Below are 20,945 nucleotides of genomic sequence, written 5' to 3'. Positions count from 1 at the left end.
ATTGTGTGGTGGTCTTCTACATGGGCGAAAAATGAAAAATGTTGGCAGCACTGAGCGGCAGCCTAGCACGTGCTAGTGTTTACGTTTGATAGCCGCGCTGGCCGCACGCCCGTCTTCCGTAGCCGTGAGTTACTACGCGGTTGCATGTAATGAAGAAACGATGATATTAACGTACGGTGGCAGTGAAGATCGTCTCACAGGATCGCAGATCTGTGAGGTTCCCGTTGCACACTTACTTTCGGAAAACTGTATGCCGCGGTCGCTCGCCAGAGTGTCTGTGCTTGGAAAAGCATACTTGTGCGTCGTATACCCGCATCGTTACACAAGTGACGTTGTCTACGTCGACAGAACAGTGGAACTTCCAATTAATAGCAGCGTTACTACAGACAGCACTGTCCATGTGGAACTCCTCGGCAAAAGCCAGCCTGCCGACAGCGCTGTTGTCACGATCGTGCTTCAGTCTGCTCATGACTTCATCAAGTGGCATGGGATCCGTAGCGAAAGGTTTTCCCATTGGCTGTCCCGAATTTTAAGAAAATATTACGTGAAAAGCGGGTCTACATTTGTTTGCCCTTCTAATCGACCCCTCTCGCGATTATGTGCGGTGCACGCGATCGTCCTCGACCAAGTCTCGCCGTCGGCTGACGCCTGCAGAATGACTAGTAACACTAAACTAACGATTGCACGGGTCACCTACAACTCTGATGTGATCGATCGCATGCTATTCTCAGACATCTGGGAGCAGACGCTGCGAGAACCGACGGCACTACTTGGGAAGTTGTGCATGTTTCCACATAAATATCCCAAGACCCTCGAGGCGGTCGGGTTGCGACTGCACCGAGGAATTCTTCTAACGGGACCTCCGAGCACTGGTAAGACTAGCGTCGTTCGGCATGTGGCTCGGAAGTGCGGCGCTCACTTGTTGACCGTCAAAGGTCCAGAGCTATGTCGTTCGGCTCCTGGGGAAAGCGAAGCGCTGCTTCGATCCATCTTTTTGGAAGCTGCGATGCTCAGCGAAGTACTGCCGTGCATCGTACTAATAGAGGACGTGGACCTCCTGTGCGTCAGGAGAGGTTCAACTTCATCGCACCATACCAACAGGCTGGTCACACAATTGCTCACCCTTATGGATGGCATGGAAGATAGGAGACGCGTTTTTGTTGTCGCCACGACGACACGTCCGAATAACATCGACCCGGCCATGCGGCGGCCGGGACGCTTTGACAAGGAGGTGATTTGTTTTCCTTGGCAACGTTTAATGATAATGTGTACGGTGGTGTGACATGTGGTATGACAAGGTGAAACATGCTAGTGCAGCATCTTTAAATCGCTTTGATTCCACTTGGTTGAGGTAGTCTTTGCCGCCTGCAGCGACATACTGTACCAGGAAACATGAAATTTGCACTTGATTGTTTGACAGGATTTACCGTTCTAAGCAGAACAGGAACTGTAAGAGATGCTGTTGGAGGTCCACCTGGGGTAGTTTAATATACACCCAAAGCGCTCCAAGTGAAGGCTTTTGCAATCTGCCCTCATTGGAATGCGGCTGCCAGTCGAACCTGCGACCTCAGCTCATAAGCATAATTTCATAACCACTGAGCCACCACAGTGGGTTAAATTCACATTTGCAAAGAAACCATTGAAATTGCCAGAAAAAGAAAATTCCCAGAATGCTACTTATGTCAGTTAGCTGACCATGCAATAAAACACTATTAGACAGTAGACAATTTTAGATATACACAGTGGGCACTTACCTTTCGAGCATACTTCTACAACTCCTTTAGCAATATTGCTCGACCACACCCATGCATAAAAAATTGAAGTTGCAAGATCTTTCTGGATGTTACTATAAACAATAAAATTTAACCACCAATTTCAATTATCTTTCTAAAGCTTGTCATTCAATGGCTGTTGGCCATTTGAATGGCGGTATTTGAATGGCGGTATTCTATCAAAGTGGGACATATATTCATGCCACAGTAAAATATTTCTTGTTTACCTGCAAAAAGCCACATGAATGTGACTTCTTTTTGTCACTAGTTTGTGATGCATACTACTAGCCCATTGTGTAACTTGCTAACCTCAAGGCATCACTGGAGGCCATTGAAAAAGGTAAATTTCACGGGCCTGTGGAGAAATCTTGGAGAATAAAAAGGCGCTTACATCTCCTACAAAATTTTATGATTGCATCATGGGTCTTTCTGCAGCTGACATTTTGTTTCAGTACTGTCCTTGATTCTTGAGTGCAATGTACCTTGGAATCTTGCTTTACATTATGAAGGGCCCAAGAAGGGCCCCAGTATACTTACTGGGTGTCTTATTTTGATGCTAACAGTATTTTTTTTCTAATCACCTGCGGCATAAAAACACCAATCTACTTATTGAGCTGAATTACTCAAGGAGACGGACATTACTTTTATTTATAGTTAACTTATTATTACATTTATTTAACTCAAAATTAGCAATTGTCACTGAGAATGGTCTTTTCATCACAAAATCAGCCAATAACGTTGGTCAGGGAGCTGCTTTCAATGTGGCAGCATTGCAGAAGCAAGGGCAAGCGATTTTTCGCTGTTTGATATGATACTGCAAATTCCCTGTTGCATGCAGTGCATTTATATTTAGCTCACATGTTCACAGCAGCCTCTACAAAAGATTGGCGTTGTTTTTGTTCAAAAAAAGTTTCAGGACCCATTTAAAGGACTGGCCAGGTTAAAAAATCAGTTTTAGATTTCACTGAACCTCCTGCATTACGTATCACAGTTTACATATATAAGCACATAAATAATTTTAAGCAAGCAAGACACATTGCAGGGAAATGACGACTGAACTGGGCAGCCTAAAGAGGCAGTTGTTTTAATGTCAGAGGTGATGTTAGAACATGCATGCACATTCTAATGCATGTTTACCAGGGACTGATAGGGCCATCTTTGGCAAATGTGTTCATTCATTTCTAGGGTAACTATTTTGTTGATTTCCATAAGAAAAGCTCTATCCAAATAATAAAGTGGCATCTGACATAAAAACACCTTGCTTATTGGTGATATTCGTTATGAACATGTTTTTTACATGCTGATATCAGTGAGAAACATTTTAATTTTCTTCATTATATCTGATAGTTTTCTATACTCATGTTCGTTGTATTGAGGTTGGACTGACTAAACACTTTCTGTGCCCTTTGACACATTTGGTTTATGCTCACTATGGATGGCTCAATGCCAGAGAGTAGCACATTATTGGGGTTAGCTCGAATGGAGGCGTAACTTTCTCCGTACAACATAGCCCCTGTAGATACCGTATTTGCACGATTCTACCGTGCAATTATATTACCGACCAAATGTTTAAAAAAAATAACTTGGTGCTGATTTTACAGTGCACATGAAGTAATGCAACCTGAGCCGACACATACCGAGTTGAAACAATGTTATGGAAGATGCAAAGGCACACACATCAGCTGAATCATAGCAGCTAGTCGCTCTCGTAGTCTGATGACACCTCCTTTCCGCTGTCTACCGACCATAGGAAGTCATCTTCAGTTCCATCTAATGCATTAGAAGGGCCACACATACAGCAAACTGGGAAATGGCGTCTGCAAACCAGGGCATAAAGAAAAAAACATCCATTTGATGACAGTGTAGCTAGCTACCTTGCATTGAGGTTTTCTCTTTTAGTAAGAATTGGTTTCGTTTGCGATTTTGAGTAGCATTAGTTATGATTGTAAGGCTCATTCAAACTTTAGCACACTTTTTATTAAAAAAAAGGTGTGTGTTAGAACCGTGCAAATATGGTAGTTATTAATCATTTCTAAAGCTCACAGCACTAACGAAATGTGTCTAAACCAAGCTGTCATATCATCCTTAGCACCAATCGTTGCCACCAAAACAGCTGAAGCATGGTGATCACGGAGTTCTAGTCATGCGGTTAAAAAGATGAATAGAATGCAGGACAGCAGTGCAAAATGCTGTTCGTTTTTGCCCCTTGGTCTGTGCATAACTGCTTTGAACTTATTATCTTTCAGTTGTTGATCGGTGCTTTGTCAACTCAAGAGAGAACTGATGTAATGAGGACAGTTGGAAGCCAATTAGGCTTTGACTTGAGCCATCTTGTGCTGCCAACAGCTGGCTTTGTCCTTGGAGACATGATGACTCTTCTTCGAGAGTCTCTGATGGCCGCCATGAAGCGAACTGTAAGTACATGTTAAAACTGTGTTGTTACTCGTCTAGTATGAGAAAACTATAATTAAAAATGACATGCAGTGTAGTGAGGCTGATAGCACACAAAGAGGAAACATTCATTTAGCTCCACATCTTTTTTTTTTTTAGATACTTTAATTGGCTTTTGATTCTGAACTCATTATTTGCCCTTTTTGGTTCAGTCTCGGGTTTCAGAATAATTTGTAGGCTTCAGCTTTTACGAAACCCAAGCATTGAATCAGTATTGTTACATCAAGAAAAATTTGCCCCCTTTGGGTCTGATCTCGTCCCCAAAGAATAATCGTTAACTATATTTTGTGCATTTTTAAAATTTATGGTTACATAACCAGTGCTTTCAGGTCATAAGTGGCATCTGCACATCAGCGAGTGCGGCATAGCATTCTTGGCAGGAATGTAGCGAGCACAGATTGTTAAAGAAAAGAAAGGCACACAAGATTGGTGACAATCATTGTTTGCAGATCCAATTTTTTGTTAATGGTAAGCCACTTCCAAATATTATTAAAATAATGTACTCGTAAAGAAATCGTTTACAGTCATGCAAGGGGTGGGTTACATGCATGGTTAGTCAATTTCAACATATTCCTCTTTGCTGAATATGTATGAACAGGCCACGGCGGCTGCATTTAGATGTGGGCGAAATGCGAAAACACCCGTGTACTTGGATTTAGGTGCGCGTTAAAGAACCCCAGGTGGTCAAAATTTCCGGAGTCCTCCACTACGGCGTGCCTCATAATCAGGAAGTTGTTTTGGCACGTAAAGCCCCATAATTTATTTTTTTGACACTTAGCCTGTGTAATAATAAAGAATAAACACAACTACAAGGGAAATGACAGAACACAGAACTGGCCTTTCCTTAGCTGTATCTATTTCTTTTGTACTGCTCTGCCACTGTGGGTGCTCATCCATTCGTTCGAATTTCTGTTCTTCTAGACTATATGCCCACAGCATCTGTCACAATATAAAGAGAAATGACTGTCGCATGACATAACAACAGCCTTAAATACACTAAGGCCATTCTTGAAGGAACTGTGTCAGTGCACTGTAATTTTGGAGATGGGCTAAGTAGAGTAAACTTCCGTTAATTCTACTCCGGTTAATTCCAATTTTCGGGTAATTCGATCCCTCGATGGTCCCTGCCGGCGCCAGTGGGCCCGAACCTTCGTTACTTCGATCTACAAATTGACCTTAGCCAGATAATTCAAACTTGTCAGCTTCGCCGCAATACAGCCGTGCTGTGCGTTGAAGCATACCGAAAATGGAAGGGGCCACTGGCATGGGACATAGCTGCGCGTTCCTTAATTATACAGGCGCGCACGCGCCGCCTCCGGTCACAATAGGAACACCTAGACGCATGATAAGCATATTGGCTGCTATTCAGAGCCGTTTGTGGCGTTGGTGTGGCGATTTGAGCCCTCGTTTCGTCCGCCTTGCGTGTCTCGTATACGAGACCGTTAATGAGGCCTAGCACGCGTTTATGAATTATGCGCACACGCCGTGCATCGAGGAGCCGTGAAAAAACACTTGTGTTTTGGGAAAGCTAGCGAAAACCAGCTCCTGAAAATATGTGCCCAGCACAGTGTGGCCTACCCCACATCGCAAGCCACCGACGAATACACCTGTCAGCCCACTGTAGGAGATGCAGGCTACATAGCGACATACTAGAGAACTAGACTTGCTGACCATGATCCTGCTGCTAATGCTCTCACTGAGCCTTGTACACTGCCAAAGCGGCCACATTTTATGGGAATACTAGGAGAGAAAGTTGAGAGGGATGCTTTATTTTCCCAGAAAAGTAACAACACAGGACCATCTAATCTATGTTTTGGCCATGTCAAATGAAAAGCGCAGAGTGAAGCAGATCGGAAGGGCAAATTTCGCTGTGCTAAAAAATAGTTTAATGTGTTATCAGTTTTTGGTGGCACCGTTGTAATGTAGCCTGCTTTCACTACACCAGGCTGACTGGAGGGCTGTGATACACCAGTGATTTGCGGTACCATGCCACCACCATATCCATTGGTCACAACGTCACCTACTGCCTGCTTCGCACCCAAAGCCATGCTGCACTTGGCGCATGTTTTGAGCTGGTGGCATTAAAAACAGCATAATTATTTCTAATGGAATTAAGAAATAAGGCTTCATATCGTGAGTATGGAATCAGTAGCTGCTTAATAAGACAATAAAAATGTTAAACACCCAAATTTTTTTGTCAGTGCTTTATAAATCGAGAGAAACAGGCTATAATTAGTTCCAATTTTCTCAGTGACTGAGTCATCTCATGGTACAAAACAAATTCTGATAGATTTTCAAGAGGATGATCTGTCACTGTAGCTAGACATTATGTTTGCCTTTAGTGTCCTTTAACTTCAGTAAACAACCAGCATAACTTTTCTTAATTTCTCCTTGTTCCTTAATTAGTTTACCATTTTAGAAATCATGGTATTGCTCTGTTCACAAGGTTTAAGGTATCTTTTGTCACTTCACTTTCTATATTATTGAATTCTGTTTTGAGAGATGCACATTTAAAAATTGTATTTTGTTATATTCTAAAAGTATGTAACTACCCCTGACATCAAAGTTCATGCTACTTTGCATGCATATTTTCTGTCTTGGTACAGCCTTCAAGTGACAATGAGGCACTTGTTACAAGCGAAGACTTCGAAGTGGCTCTTCAAACAGTTCAGTCCAACTTAAATAGTCGTCTTGAGTTTGCAGTTGAAGTAGTACCTCGATTTTCTTGGAAACAACTTGGGGGAATCGGATACATAAGAAAGAAACTTCAAACTGTAAGTACTGGCGACGGATTCAGTGCTTTGTTAAGACTTTATCTTTCACATGCGGACTCCATTTTGTGATAAATAGAATTTTAGTGCAATACATGTTCGACTCCAAATTGTTATGTCAAGATGCTGATGTCAGTAGATATCCAAATGGCACAAAAGAATTGTTGCACAATATTTGAAAGTATCTGAAAGGTTTGTGAACACTAAAATCACTTTTCAGGGAAGCCACCTTGCAAAAGTCTTGAACTGAGTTTAGAAGGGTTGCTTTCTTGTATGCCCACTATCCAGTTTGCCACCTAGCATTTGGTGTGACCGATCTACTTCCTTATCCAGCTAATTGGTGTAGTGACAGTTATGGTCTTCAAAGTAATTGTTGAAAGTAGCATCAGTGCTCTTGCTAATTATGCATGCAATTCTATAACACCATCCTTACATAATGACTCCTTGAACCTCATGCTTGAATCTAAGCTAACACCTTAGCTCTGGCTCTGACTTTTAAAAAAATTGTGGCCTTTAGTTCCAAAGCCTCGACTGTTAATTTAGCAGGTCACGCGCTGAAGCCGATGATGCTAGCCATGATGATGAATATATACAGATAAAGAAGAGGAAGGGGTAATATAATGCTCACAAAACATATATGGTGTTTTAGAAGCTACACATGGCTACAATGCTGATATCTGCACCTAGCATGTAATGCCCTTCTGTAATACCTTTATGTAATGCCACTTTGTAGAAGCTCTAAGGAATTAAAAATTACACTTAAGAATGAAATATGGCCGTGTCCTTCTTGACCACATCTCCATGAATTTACTGCTTTTTCTACATTTTATGTTGCATTCCCAACAACAGATGAGCAGTGCAAGGGTGTTTGCGTTTACCTTATGTCATCTCTACCAAGGAATGGTATAGATCTTCTTTAAAAAAAAATTGAAGCTTGAATTTGAGCATGTCATAGCATATTAGGAAACATTGCCATAGCAACACAATATTAGCAGAAATAGCCCACTCTTATGAGTAGATTCTATTGGTTTGCGGCAACCATGTGTTAATAATTTTAGTGTAGTGCATTTATCCTTATTAGAACAACCATATCACTTATAATAGCTTAGGGCTGGTACCATTGTGGTTACAGTTTCCTAATCTATCAATTTGTTGGTGTCATAAATAAAACACTGTTCTTTCTTTCTTCCTTTCTTTCTTTCTTTCTTTCTTGATACTGTCAGCCCTTTCTTTAGGGCCATTACAGGAGTGGAGAAAAAGAAATAAAACAAGCAATGTCAACACATATGATTCAGGCAGGGCGTACAATACATCTGAATGCAGCGTACAAAAAAGAAATTGCATTGCATTTACATTGTAATAGAGCAAGCAGAAAAACCTATCAATATCCCTTGAGGCATGTAAAATAAGAAGAACATGCACAGATAATAAAATCATAAAATGAGATGATTCACAAAGTCAAATAATTAACACACCATGCTCTTTGAATAAATAACGGCATGCAAATTACTCAGAAAATTATTACAAGAGGCAGACTGAACAACGAAATCGGGAAGCATGTTCCACTCTTTTATCGTTCTGAAAAAGAAGCTGTATTTAAATGTGTCATTATGGGTTACAGGAGGGGGAATATACATGCTGTGGCGATGCCTAGAAGATTCATTAGTAGAAATTTCAAAATAGTTCATTCGATTAACTTTTATTTCATTATGGCATGCACTCGACAGCACAAGCATAAGTGCCTTCCTTATTGGCTACAATTGCATGCACTTTCTACAGTGCTGAAGGGAACTGTAAAGAGTGTAGAGGATGTTGCATCTGTGATTAAAAACAGTTTGCAAAATCATTGGCACCATTCCATAACTTTCTGTATGCAGCAGACATAGCTTTCTACATTTCATACTGCAATAAATGCAGTCTTATGTATTACACCTGTGATGTCAGATTACTATTGTGTGCAGGCTCTGGAGGGTCCTCTGCTGAATCCAGCAGCCTTTGGGCGGCTTGGAGTGTTCCAGCCAAGAGGTGTACTGTTAGTAGGACCTCATGGATGTGGCAAGACTGCCATCGCTCTTGCAGCAGCCAGTAGCTGTCCAGGCTTCACACTCTTTTCCTTGGGAGCAGCTGATGTCTACTCTCCTTTCGTCGGGGATTCTGAAAAAGTTGTGTCTGCGGTAAGTTGGATTTTTGCCCATTTAGCCATGCTTGAAGACAGAATGACATAGATTCACAGCTTTTTACTGCCGGTTGTACGTCAGGGCCAGGTCAGTACAGCTTAATGAAAAATGAACATACATGGTGCAATACGAATGGCAACAAACTGTGCTCATGTATGCCCTGTCCTCCTAGCTCTGTTCTTCTCATGTTGGTATAAAATTTTGTTGCCAGGTCATCCTAAGGATTTAACTTAATTGCATTTCTTTCAAATGCTGATGCCATACATGCCTAAAAAGAATAGTTTGCCTCAATGTGGTGATGCACAGTAGACTCCAAAACAGTGTGTAATTGTGAAAATTTGCAAAAGGATAGAAAGTTGTGCAAGTTGGTACAGTAACACATTCTTGGATTGCAGCGCGAAGTGACACATGCAGACTAGAAGAAGACAGGACGAGATAACGCTCATCCTGTCTTCAGCGCTCGTCCTGTCTTCTTTTCGTCTGTGTGTGTGTCACTTTGCACTGCAATCCAAGAATATGTGAAAATTTGATATTAATCACATGTACGGTGGGAGACATCATGCACTGTGCTGTTCACACAGACATGCCACTGGATGTGCAAGCGTGTCTGTATGACATTTCCCAAGGGCAGCCACCTGACATCACTTTGAATTCTGTTTCCCTGATGGTGGAAATTCTCAAAACAGAGCTGCAAAATTGTCAGAAGTAGTTGTAATAGTATTCTTGTGCTATGCAAGGCCAGTACCAGGGCTGCCCGGCTTCTAAATGCCTGGCGAAGAAAAGATAACGTTAATACCAAGGATTCCACTGAGTTTAAATGGTGTGGATAGCCATTTCAGGCATAATAGCCATAGCAAAAAAAGAAAAGATTCAGTCAAGGCTTAAAAGAAAAGAGAACAGTTTTAATGACATGCAAAGTGACACCATAATGCAAGCTGTAAAAAAAAACACACACACACACACACACACACTTTGCAATACATTGTGCCTAGATAGGAAGGAATATAAGCGCTGTGTTTTGCTGCAAAGAGAAGTGTATTTTGCCCTCTTGTCTCGTTTCTTTCTTACACGCCCATGTTTGAACTCATGCTTTCACAATCACCGTAGGTCAGAAAAATTCACCAGCTGTCCTGTTCACCCATCACATTATTTTTCTTAAATGTTTCTGATTCTCCCTCAGCTCGTAAAATATTTCAATTCACTTGTGACCTCACTCTCACTTTTTCAATGTGTGATTGACTTGTTATTGAGTGTAAAGCGTGTGCTGTGAATGACAAGAACACAGTATGAATTCAATCTGTTTTACAAACAGAACTTCAGAACTATTCAATAAAACTTATGATTGTAAAAACTTTGCATGTTTTAGTAGTATTTAGTCTTCATTGTAATAACTGCATATTTTAGTTAAAGTTTAAACACCAGTTATGCAGCCATGTTAAACATGTCAAAATTTTACCATGTTAGCTCAGAAAATACATATATTTATAAACTGAGTTGTGGCCATTACTTGAATTTGTATTATGATAGCTACGGCAGGGGCTGATGAAATCGTTTTGTTCGTGAATGCTATAAACAACTTTATACCAACATAGCAACGCAAGAGCAGAAATGTGAAGCCCTGCAGCACAGCTAGATGACAGGAGTTAATGGAATTTTTTGAAGCTAACAAAATTTTATGTACTTTCCAGCAGGGTTTTAGATGTGACCTCGGCACTATAACACAACTGACACAATTCGTTCACAACATCAGCAACTCTTTAGACATAGGTGACCAGATTGATGCTATTTTTGTAGACTTTGCAAAGGACTTCGACACGGTCTCACACCCTAAACTTATGCACAAGCTCTTTGCTATACTAAAGAATGCATCCTTGGTAGGCTGGATATTGGACTTTCTTTCCCAGCTCTTACAATATGTACGTTTCAACTCTACTAACTGACCCTTGATGGCTGTTTTATCAGGGGTTCCCCAAGGCTCAGTAATGGGTCCGCTTTTATTCCTGCTTTATATTAATGATCTCCCCCTACACACCTCAGTTAAAATACACCTTTTTGCAGACGATTGCGTTTTGTATCATACAATCAAATCTCCAACTGATCGTGTTGTCCTTAACAATTCTTTCACTGACTTCTGTAACTGATCCAAACCACGGCAAATGAATATCAACTTTTCCAAAACTGTCTCCATGGCCTTTATACGATGCCCATGCCCTTCCTTCTTTGCCTATACCTTTAATAATATTACTTTAAATAGAGTGTTTGAATTCAAATATTTAGGTATCCTACTAACACATGATTTGTCATGGTCAAAAACATTGATGTCACCTGTAATAACGCCCTTGAAAGACTAGGTTACTTGCATCGTACACTGCATCTTGCTCCTCAAGAAACTAAACTTTTAACATATAAAACACTCATTCGCCCCATCCTCGAATATGGCTGCATTGTATGGAATCCATACAGGCACTGCAACATCAAAAAACTAGAGTAAGTGCAAAAAAAGGCAGTGCGTTTTGTTTGTAGGAGACATGACAAGGACTTTTCGTTGTCTAACTCTCTTCCCCTACTTGGTCTCACTCCTCTTGCAGAGTGTCACAAACTTGAATGCCTAAAATTCCTTCACATGTTAATCAAATCTCCTCATCTCTCCTCTCTAGATAACTATTTGACTTTTTCTAATCCCTCATCTACAAGGAGTCACCATGCTCTAAATATTTCAACCTTTCTTGCCTGCACTGATTCCTTTGAATACAGCTTTTTTCCATCAATGATTGAAGTCTGGAATTCATTACCAGACAACATTCATTCACTACCTCTGAAAGAATTCACTCAGGCTTGTTTTTAAATGTTTGTATGTTTGTTGTTCATCCTACTCCTGGAATAGCCTCATTGAAGCTGCATTATGTATAAGTAAAGTAAATTGTTGTGAAGCTCTTTGGGCAGTAAGTGTTTGCAACTAGAACGATAGAGCAGCAAGAGGTAGTATAGCCGATCGAGCACCGAAACAAGGTTTTTCTCTCGCGTCGTCATTGTCTCTCTCATACAGAGCCACAGCCCCACTGCTCCTTATCTTACAGTGCAGTTATCTCCCCCGCGGAAAAGGAACCCGTCCCGGTGACCTACGGGTAGGACAACGCAGGTGGATCATAGTAGGGCTTGAGACGCTGGGCATGCACAATTTCGCGTCCTAGACGGTGATGATCCAAAGGTAGCTCGAGGGGTTCCACGATATGGAAGACTGGCGACGTTTGGTTGATCACGCGGTATGGACCCTGGTACTTCAACACGAGTTTCGGTGACAGTCCAGGGGTAGAGGTTGGAACCCAAAGCCACACTAGCGAGCCAGGAGCATAGGATACAGGAGCATGGGAAGTGTCTCGATGGTGCTTCTGGTGTTGCTGGTCTTCTGACGTAAATATACGGGAAAGCTTGCGACACTCTTCTGTGCGTGCAGCAGCTTCGGATAAGGTAGTGGTTTCCGTGGTGTCAGGGCAGTACGGAAGGATAGTATCCGTTGTAGAAAAAGGTTTGCGTCCATACAGGAGAAAGAAGAGCGAAAATGCCGTGGTAGTCTGTGTTGTGGTGTTGTAAGCATAGTTCAGAAAAGGTAGAACATGGTCCCATTTGGCTTGGTCGGATGCAACATACATGGCCAGCATGTCACCAAGAGTGCGATTAAAGCGCTCGGTCATGCCATTAGTCTGTGGATGATACGCGGTAGTGGTGTGATGAATAATGTGGCATTCTTTGAGGAGAGCCTCAATGAGGTTGGAGAGGAAGACGCGGCCTCTGTCACTGAGTAATTCCCTGGGAGCTCCGTGGTGAAAGATGGTGTGGCGCAGGAGGAACCAGGCAACGTCACGTGCAGAAGCGCTGGACAAAGGAAAAGTTTCTGCATAGCGCGTAAGATGGTCGATGGCCACGATTACCCAGTGATTGCCATCTGATGTGGTTGGCAGAGGTCCATGAATGTCGATGCCTACTCAATCAAATGCACGTGCTGGGCAAGGCAAAGGCTGCAATGGGGCGGTTGAACGACGAGGGGGATCTTTACGGTGTTGGCAAACGAGACAGGAGCGGACATAGTGACGGAGGAATCGATACATCCCCCGCCAATAGTAACGAAGGCGTAGACGCGCATATGTCTTCAGTACACCTGCATGCACGCACTGGGGATCGTCGTGGAACGCTGCACAAATATCCGAATGCAGATGCCGAGGGATGACAAGTAACCATTTGCGGTGGTCCGGGAGGTAGTTACGATGGTACAAGAGCCCGTCGCAAAAGGAGAAGTGATGTGCTTGGCAACGTAATGCGCGAATGGTAGTGGGTGTCGATGGGGCAAACAAGAAACGCAGCATAGACACAATCCATGGGTCTTTCTTCTGCTCCAGAAGAATGTCCATGGCAGCAAGGAAAGACTCGGACAGTGAGGCCTTCGGGGAGCTAACCTCGTCTGTTAGTGGCGAATGAGAATGAGACAAGGCATAAGCATCCGAGTGTTTTCGGCCAGAACGATACATCACTTGAATGTCGCCTCCTGCAGTTGAAGGGCAAGACAACCGGATGGTTCTTTTAAGGACGACCGCCAGCACAGCGAATGGTGATCAGTTATCACGTCAAATGGGCGGCCAAAGAGATACGGACGGAATTTGATTATGGCCCAAATTATAGCCAGGCATTCTTTTTCTGTTACAGAATAGTTTGATTCAGGTTTAGTGAGTGCACGACTGGCGAGGGCAGCGACATACTCCTCAAAGCCAGCCTTTCCCTAAGCGAGAACGGCGCCAAGGCCAACGCTACTGGCATACGTGTGTATTTTAATTGGAGCACTTGGGTCGAAATGGTGCAGGATTGGTGGCGACGTCAAGAGACGGCGCAGCTTTGTGAATGCGGCATCGCAATCTGGTGACCAGGTCGAAAGGGTGTGGCCACCACAAAGAAGCTGCGTTAAAGGTGCTATTATGGTGGCAAAATTGCGGATGAAACGACGAAAGTATGATGATAACCCAATGAAGCTGCACAGTTCTTTCAAGGTCATTGGTCATGGAAACTGGGCAACAGCTTGTAGTTTTGCCGGATCAGGGAGTACACCTTCTTTCAACACGAAATGGCCGAGGATGACCAGCTGCCGAGCAGCAAAGCGACACTTCTTCAAGTTAAGCTGGAGGCCAGCATCCGCGATGCACTTGAGGATGCGTTCAAGTCGAAGTAAGTGGGAAGGAAAGTCCGGTGAAAAGATAACGATGTCGTCCAGATAACTCAGGCATATCTTGTATTTGAGGCTGTGCAAGATGTTGTCCATCGTTCTTTCAAATGTGGCAGGTGCATTACACAGGTAAAATGGCATCACGGCGAATTCAAATAAACCGTCAGGTGGGATGAAGGTCGTTTTTGGACGGTCTAACTCGGCGACTGGCACTTGCCAGTACCTGCATCATAAGTCTAAAGATGAGTAGAATTCGGTACCTTGGGGGCAGTCTAGCGCGTCGTCAATACGGGGTAGCGGATAAACGTCCTTGCGGGTGATCTTATTGAGTCGTCGGTAGTCCATGCAAAAGTGAATTGTGCCATCTTTCTTTTTTACCAGCACTACAGGAGAAGCTTAGGAACTGTGCGAAGGTTGTATGACGCCGCATTAGAGCATGTCTCCAACTTGCTCAGCGATGACGCTACGCTCTCTGGCGGATACATGATACGACCTGTGGCATAAAGGCGCATGGTTGCCGGTGTCGATGTGATACACAACAGTGGAAGTATGGCCTAAGCGAGATTGTTGTAGGTTGAATGACGTGCGAAAGCGGTCTAGGAGATCGACGATCTGGGCGTGTTGCGCTAGAGTGAGGTTGGGATCAATACACTGGGAAAATGTTGGGTCACACGGCGGCGTGGGAGGAGAAACTTGAAGGGCCAGAGCATCAACCGGAGGAGAAGCCGGGTCGTCAGGCACATCGTAAAGGAAGCTGGGTTGGATTTCGTCGGCATAACCAAGACACTCATCGTGGAGCAGGCTAGCAGGGCAAGAAAACAGGTTCGATACATAAAGTGCGCTGAAACCTTGTCCAATGGCAAGAAGGGCAAAAGGAAGCAAGAAGGGATAATGACGAGCAACAGCTTAGACGGCGTGAAAAGACCTGTGGAGTCGGAAAACCCAACGCAGGAAATGGGTACAAGTGCGGCAGAGTATGGAGGAATCTCGGTGTCGGCGGTGACGAACACATGACCGGAAGCGTCATCAGTATCTTCAAAAACGTTGGTGCCGAATAGCGACAGCACGACTTCAGCACGGGCACAATCTATAATGGCATGATGGGAGGACAGAAAGTCCCATCCTAAGATCATGGCATGGGATCAGCGAGGCAGAACAGCGAACTCAACATGGTATAAAGTGCCGCTTATAACAACACACATGGTACACTTCCCCAAGGGCTAAATCGGCGCAGCACTGCTGTACGTAATGAAATGGCAGAGTATGGCTTCGCGACTTTTCTAAGGGTAATGGTCCGAAATCATTGATATTGCTGCTCCCATGTCTACAAGCGCATGAACAGTAATATCTTCTGCATAAGCTTCAAGGACGTTCGCAGGAAATAAGTGAGGTCTTGAGGTGTTTGTTGAGATCGCAGTTCTTGCATCCAGAACTGCGGTCCTTAGTTTTCCTCTCAGATAGCTTCAGGGCTACGGATAAGCGGCGACAGAGAACACCGACGGGGAGATAGAGACCAACAGGTATTGAAGGAGGCGAGGCTTCGAAGGGCTGAGCGGTAGAAGTGGAATGGGACGGAGAGTCGAAACCGTTGCTTTGTGCCCTCGGGGAATCCGAAGGATACCATCCGCACCAGCGGCAAAGCCGTGCTACATGCCCAGGTAGGCCGCATGAATAGATATGTTCTGAAGTAAATAGGCAGGCTGCACAAAATGAATAGATATATTGTCAATATGTTTATAAGCTAAATGTGATTGTGCATCATTTAATGGAATGTCAGCACTATAAATGTTTTATGACAATTAATACAAAAAAATGCTGCAAGCAGAACACACAAATGCAACACGAAATGTTTGAATATGCCATGCTTGTTGAAAAGACAATCATAGTGGTTGAGAGTAATTCAGTGTTTCTCTTTAGCGCCCATTAAGGACATGAAATAGTCATTAATGAATTATGTTTACCAAGTGTATGTTGGCAAAAGTTTCACCATATAAGAAAATTTCAGTCAACCCAAAAGCTTCACAGCCATTATGACAAAAAAACATATAGTTGGCTTCACGCAAGTTCTGAAGATTCATTATGTGTACCACGCTATGCATTGGAGGTTAAATAAGATACGCAAGTGTCTTCTACCTAGTCAGATGCGCAGTCTTATAAGCTTTGAAGTTTACGGCACAGAGTGCTTGTCCTGGCCAGAAATCTTAGCAATTCCATTGCAGTGTAATGAGACACTAAATTGTGTATGCAACAAAAGCATCACATTCTGGAATTCATAAAATGGCAGGAGTTTTTTTACATTGTTTAGCAGCCAGCTGCTAAATATTTTGCAACCTTTAGCAAATAATTTTACAACAATAAGCATCACCGTTCACAACAATAAGTGTCATCATTCACTGTCATTCTTTAATGCTATGTTATTAGTGCTTTCCCATCGGGGACATAATAATGCGCACATGGCATTCCTACTGCAAAAATCTTTGGCACATGGCGTCATGTTAGATATGTGTCTATGTGTACACTATAGGATGTGAAATTCTTAAGAGTGAAAGATACTATATCATTTTGAATCAACCTCATTGCTGCAATTTGCAGGTTTTTCGACAAGCAAGGCTGCGTGCACCTAGCGCCATCTTCATGGATGACTTGGACACTCTAGTTGGCCGCAGATCTGGCGAGCATTCAGGGGCACAAGAACGCATTCTCTCTGCACTATTGTGTGAGATTGATGGGATTGGTTAGTTGAAATTCACCATAACTTTCTTCTGTGACTTCATCAATCTTTGCAGCATAAAAAAAACTGATACATTATTTTCAGGTGCTGGAGTGCTTCAAAATAGTGGATGTGTTCAGGTGAGTTTTCTTTGAGGGAACAGCATGTTTCCAGGTGTGCAATACAAGGTGGTACAGCATTTGAGCAAGTACTCTTTCTTTGCAGCTGTATTTTTAGTTTTCTAACAGTGTTAATCTCTTGATGGGCCAGATATATTAATAAGTGCCAATAAAGTTATCAGGCATAAAATGCTTTTATGCCTGATACCAGGTTTTAAACCAGGTTTCAGCCAAGCTCTCACAGACTTTTGCCAATGTGCTAATTTTCAGCTATGCTTTGACAAAAAAACATAGCTAATCCATACGTAAGAAGTGAGTTGCTGTGTACCACAGTTCAAGTGATCAGCTGACTACAGCGTGCAAGTTAGCTATACTTGCAGTTTGAGCTGAATTTGCCTTCAAACGTTAGCTTTTCTTTGCAATGATCTAATCTTTCATCCAGTGAACCACTGGGCCGAAAGGGTGCAGGGAGAAATATCCTGAGGCCAGTGTAGGGAATTAGGGGCATGTGGTGAAGGTGCTTTGAAGAAGTGAGAGGAGTGTTGTGTGGTAGAGGGGGAGGAAGTGGAGCGACATTCGCCTGCCTCCAGCTGCGCACAACAACACATATATGGCAGTTCAGCTTATTCAACCATATGTGTTATACCTAAAAATCTGCTGGTGGCCAGCGCTGCTCTCTACAGAATTACATCATCAAATGATAAATGGTGCCTAATACCCTCATTGAAACAAATGTATCCCTTCAAGTGTACAATTCTTCTCTGTAAACTAAGCTGTCTTTTCCTTCCTCCCCAGGTTTTGACATGTCTTCTAGGCTGGCTTCTCGCCAGCTAAAGTGGGCCGATCCCAGTGACAGTGTAATGGAAAACTGGGCCATTCCCATATTAAAGAATTGTAAGGGACGTGGTGAGAAAGTTGTCAAGGAGTGAGGGTAGGAATGTGGTGAGAGGGGGTGGGGTAGGTCACTCATGGCCTGTGAGTTACCACATGGTACTGCGATCACATTTACGTTTGGCTGTCCGCCCAGACCTAGGCACTTTGAGAATACTATCATGTCTATCTAAATGCAATGTGTAATATGCTGCCAGGTCAATGACAGCGAATGAAGGCACAATTTGTTCTTTGCAGGAACGGCTAAACGTTGTGTTGGTAGCTACAACATGCAATCCTGATGCAGTTGATGAAGCTTTACTGAGACCTGGACGATTTGACTTAATTGTCTATGTTCCACCACCAGATGCTCAAGTGAGTGCACAAACGTTGCTTTTGTTTAGCAATCATCTAGGGACTTTTTCAAGTTATTGAGCAGTGCTGCTTCCTGCAGTGGGCTATTGCACAGGAGCGGACAGCCATTTGTTTGCACAACAATTTTAAACGTTGTCTTGCTGAAAAATATGTATCACAGTTGCTTTTTTTTAATTAATCAGCATATGCATATTAAAGGGACCCTGAAACTATTTTGACGATTTTCTACTAACGTACTGAGTCGTTAGAGTAGGTCCTTCTGATCATTAATTGACACATCTAAGTGCTCTGCGTAAAGCGTGTAATTTATTATAAGGTTTTGAAATGCACATCGCTGCCGATCGCAGCACACTGCTCGATGGAATTTTAAGCTGCCCCAACCCATATGACAAAAATCACCCATATGACGTCAGTGGGGCGAGCTATCAGATTGGCCGACCAGGGCGCGTGATCGATAATTTTTCCAACTTTATGGTAAACAAATGATGTCTGTAATAGTTGGAATGTTAGTTAATTTGTTTTTATGAAAAGAAAATAACATAGAGAGAATGCACAAAAACAGTTTTTCAGTACACTTAAGCACTTCTGGCACACAGCAAGTGTCGTCTGCTTGTGTTACAACGTGCTCCATCTTTGACGAGAGCACCGCCGTCAGTGTCGGTCTGTCTTTTCGCCAGCGCTATGATTCGACTTTGCTGCATTGTGGACTGCAAACGTAGCGACTGGCAATATGTCAAGCTGCGACATCGTGTCCCTCTGCAAGCCAGTAGACGACCGGACTGGCTGAACCGCATTGGATTGCCGCTGTCCTATGGGCGCCAGGATTTGCGCGATTGCGGCCGTCACTTTACACCGGAAGATTACCAACGCAATAGGGTTTCGTGAGTCCGGTATTAGGGTAAACGCAAGCGCAAGGGAACAGGGCCTGGCCGTGTCCCCTTGCATTTATTTTCAGAGGATGAATAGAAGCGCAAATGTGAATGGTCTGCACAGTGCAGCTACCTGGTGGCATAGAGCTCAACCACACACAGTAGCAGTAACAAAATGTATTCTTCTTTGCTGCTGGTGTAAATTTTTTGCAGGAGTGTAATCGTTAATACGTTGATTTTCTAAATGTTTAAAATGTTTTACACTTGGTTAGAGCAATATTAGCTCTTTCTCTGGCTGGTTAAGCTCTGTGCCAACGGGTGGCTAGACCGTGGAGACCGATCAGGCAGCTCACGTATGTCTACGCTAAAGTTCCTTCATCAGCTTGAGTTTATGCCTTCACCGTTCCGTCGAAACATTATGCTAGTGTGTGATTACCGGAATACCGGACACAATCGGCGCTACGACAGAATGCTTGCAATGCACACTGCTTCGATAGCTCTCGCTTGGGGTTGACGGCCAAGCCGCTAGTGGAGACGTTTCACGAGGGTGGGGGTTGGCTTTAAAACGACCGGAAGTGGACAATGTGACGTCGCACCGTGACGCAGAACCAGTGAAGGCAGAGCTTAGCCCCGGTCGCTCGACGAACGAGTTGAGGAGGAAAAGCATGGCTAGAGAGGAGGGTAACTTGTAATCACTTGTAGCTCCAATAATACGTAACGCTTCACTTAAATTGTGGTGCGAATGTTCTACTTAAGCTGTACCCTACGCGTCTACAAAATTTGTCTGAACCGTTTCAGGGGCCCTTTAAGTCTTGTCCTGCTCTTGTCCATGTGCTGTGCAACATAATGGCAGTTCCTCAGTTCGAAGAGGCTTAAATTAGACCGAAATTTTGCTGCACAAATTGAACAAGAGCAGGTGTTCCATATGTCAGTGGCTTTACTGCAGGCTCGAGAACAGATCCTGAAAGTCTGCACTGCAAAAATGTCGCTAGGAGATGTGAACTTGATGTCCCTTGCAAAAAGAACAGAGTGCTTCACTGCAGCCGACATTGTACACCTTTGTCACATGGTAAGTGGAAAACACATACTTAGTCCAGATTCTATTGGCATCTTTGGATGATTGCTCTTATCCTCCAAATCCAAGTGGACCGATTCCAGACGCACTTTGGTTCCAGGTAGGAGATATCTTGCGCCAACCGAATAGTCAGCTGCTTTTCGGAGCAATGAGAGGAGCAGTGAAAACTACTATTCAGCGTTTGCACACCCCTACATTTTAAACCTTGTTTCTTCCTTGCAAACTGAATTTGCTTTTCTTTTCAGGCTGGCCTGCAAGCCATGAGGGAACTTGGATTTAATGCACCTTGTGTAGAACAGCACCATTTCGAAGAAGCCCTTAGCAGCACATTTCCATCACTATGCCCGCAGAAGATTGAGGAGCTGCGGCAACAGTGTGCAAAGTTCTGCTTAGTTACCTAGTGAACCAGACCTGTTCATAGTCAAAAAGATACCGTCTGGCAAGAACTTTTGTGCCAATAAGAGATGTCCAAAATCCGACGTATATGATGTGTTTCCGGCTCCCACAATAACTTTTGAGATCTGCATGTTTATCCAGAGGGCACCAT

At 43.3% G+C, this 20,945-nt stretch overlaps 1 protein-coding gene across 1 annotated transcript; it reads left to right on the top strand.

Moving 5' to 3' along the window:
- Positions 1-57: 57 nt before the first annotated feature.
- LOC135903988 (uncharacterized) lies at positions 58-20,877 on the top strand. The gene is made up of 9 exons (XM_065434498.2): positions 58-1,231; positions 4,019-4,186; positions 6,830-6,997; positions 8,956-9,168; positions 16,973-17,114; positions 17,196-17,230; positions 18,338-18,454; positions 20,270-20,392; positions 20,644-20,877. The coding sequence occupies exons 1-9, from the start codon at positions 161-163 to the stop codon at positions 20,797-20,799; spliced, it is 2,193 nt and encodes a 730-aa protein (XP_065290570.1). The 5' UTR covers positions 58-160; the 3' UTR covers positions 20,800-20,877.
- The last annotated feature ends 68 nt before the right edge of the window (positions 20,878-20,945 follow it).

Source organism: Dermacentor albipictus, chromosome 1 (genome assembly GCF_038994185.2).
Source record: "Dermacentor albipictus isolate Rhodes 1998 colony chromosome 1, USDA_Dalb.pri_finalv2, whole genome shotgun sequence".
Taxonomy (NCBI): Eukaryota; Metazoa; Arthropoda; class Arachnida; order Ixodida; family Ixodidae; genus Dermacentor; species Dermacentor albipictus.
This window is presented reverse-complemented; position numbering and strand designations above follow the sequence as displayed.

Bases quoted from the DNA above. Each gene is read 5' to 3' on its own strand.
- LOC135903988 (XM_065434498.2), top strand. From the start codon at position 161: ATGATATTAACGTACGGTGGCAGTGAAGATCGTCTCACAGGATCGCAG. The intron at 4,187-6,829 runs GTAAGTACATGT...GTCTTGGTACAG, and splicing joins TGGCCGCCATGAAGCGAACT to CCTTCAAGTGACAATGAGGC. The intron at 6,998-8,955 runs GTAAGTACTGGC...TATTGTGTGCAG, and splicing joins TAAGAAAGAAACTTCAAACT to GCTCTGGAGGGTCCTCTGCT.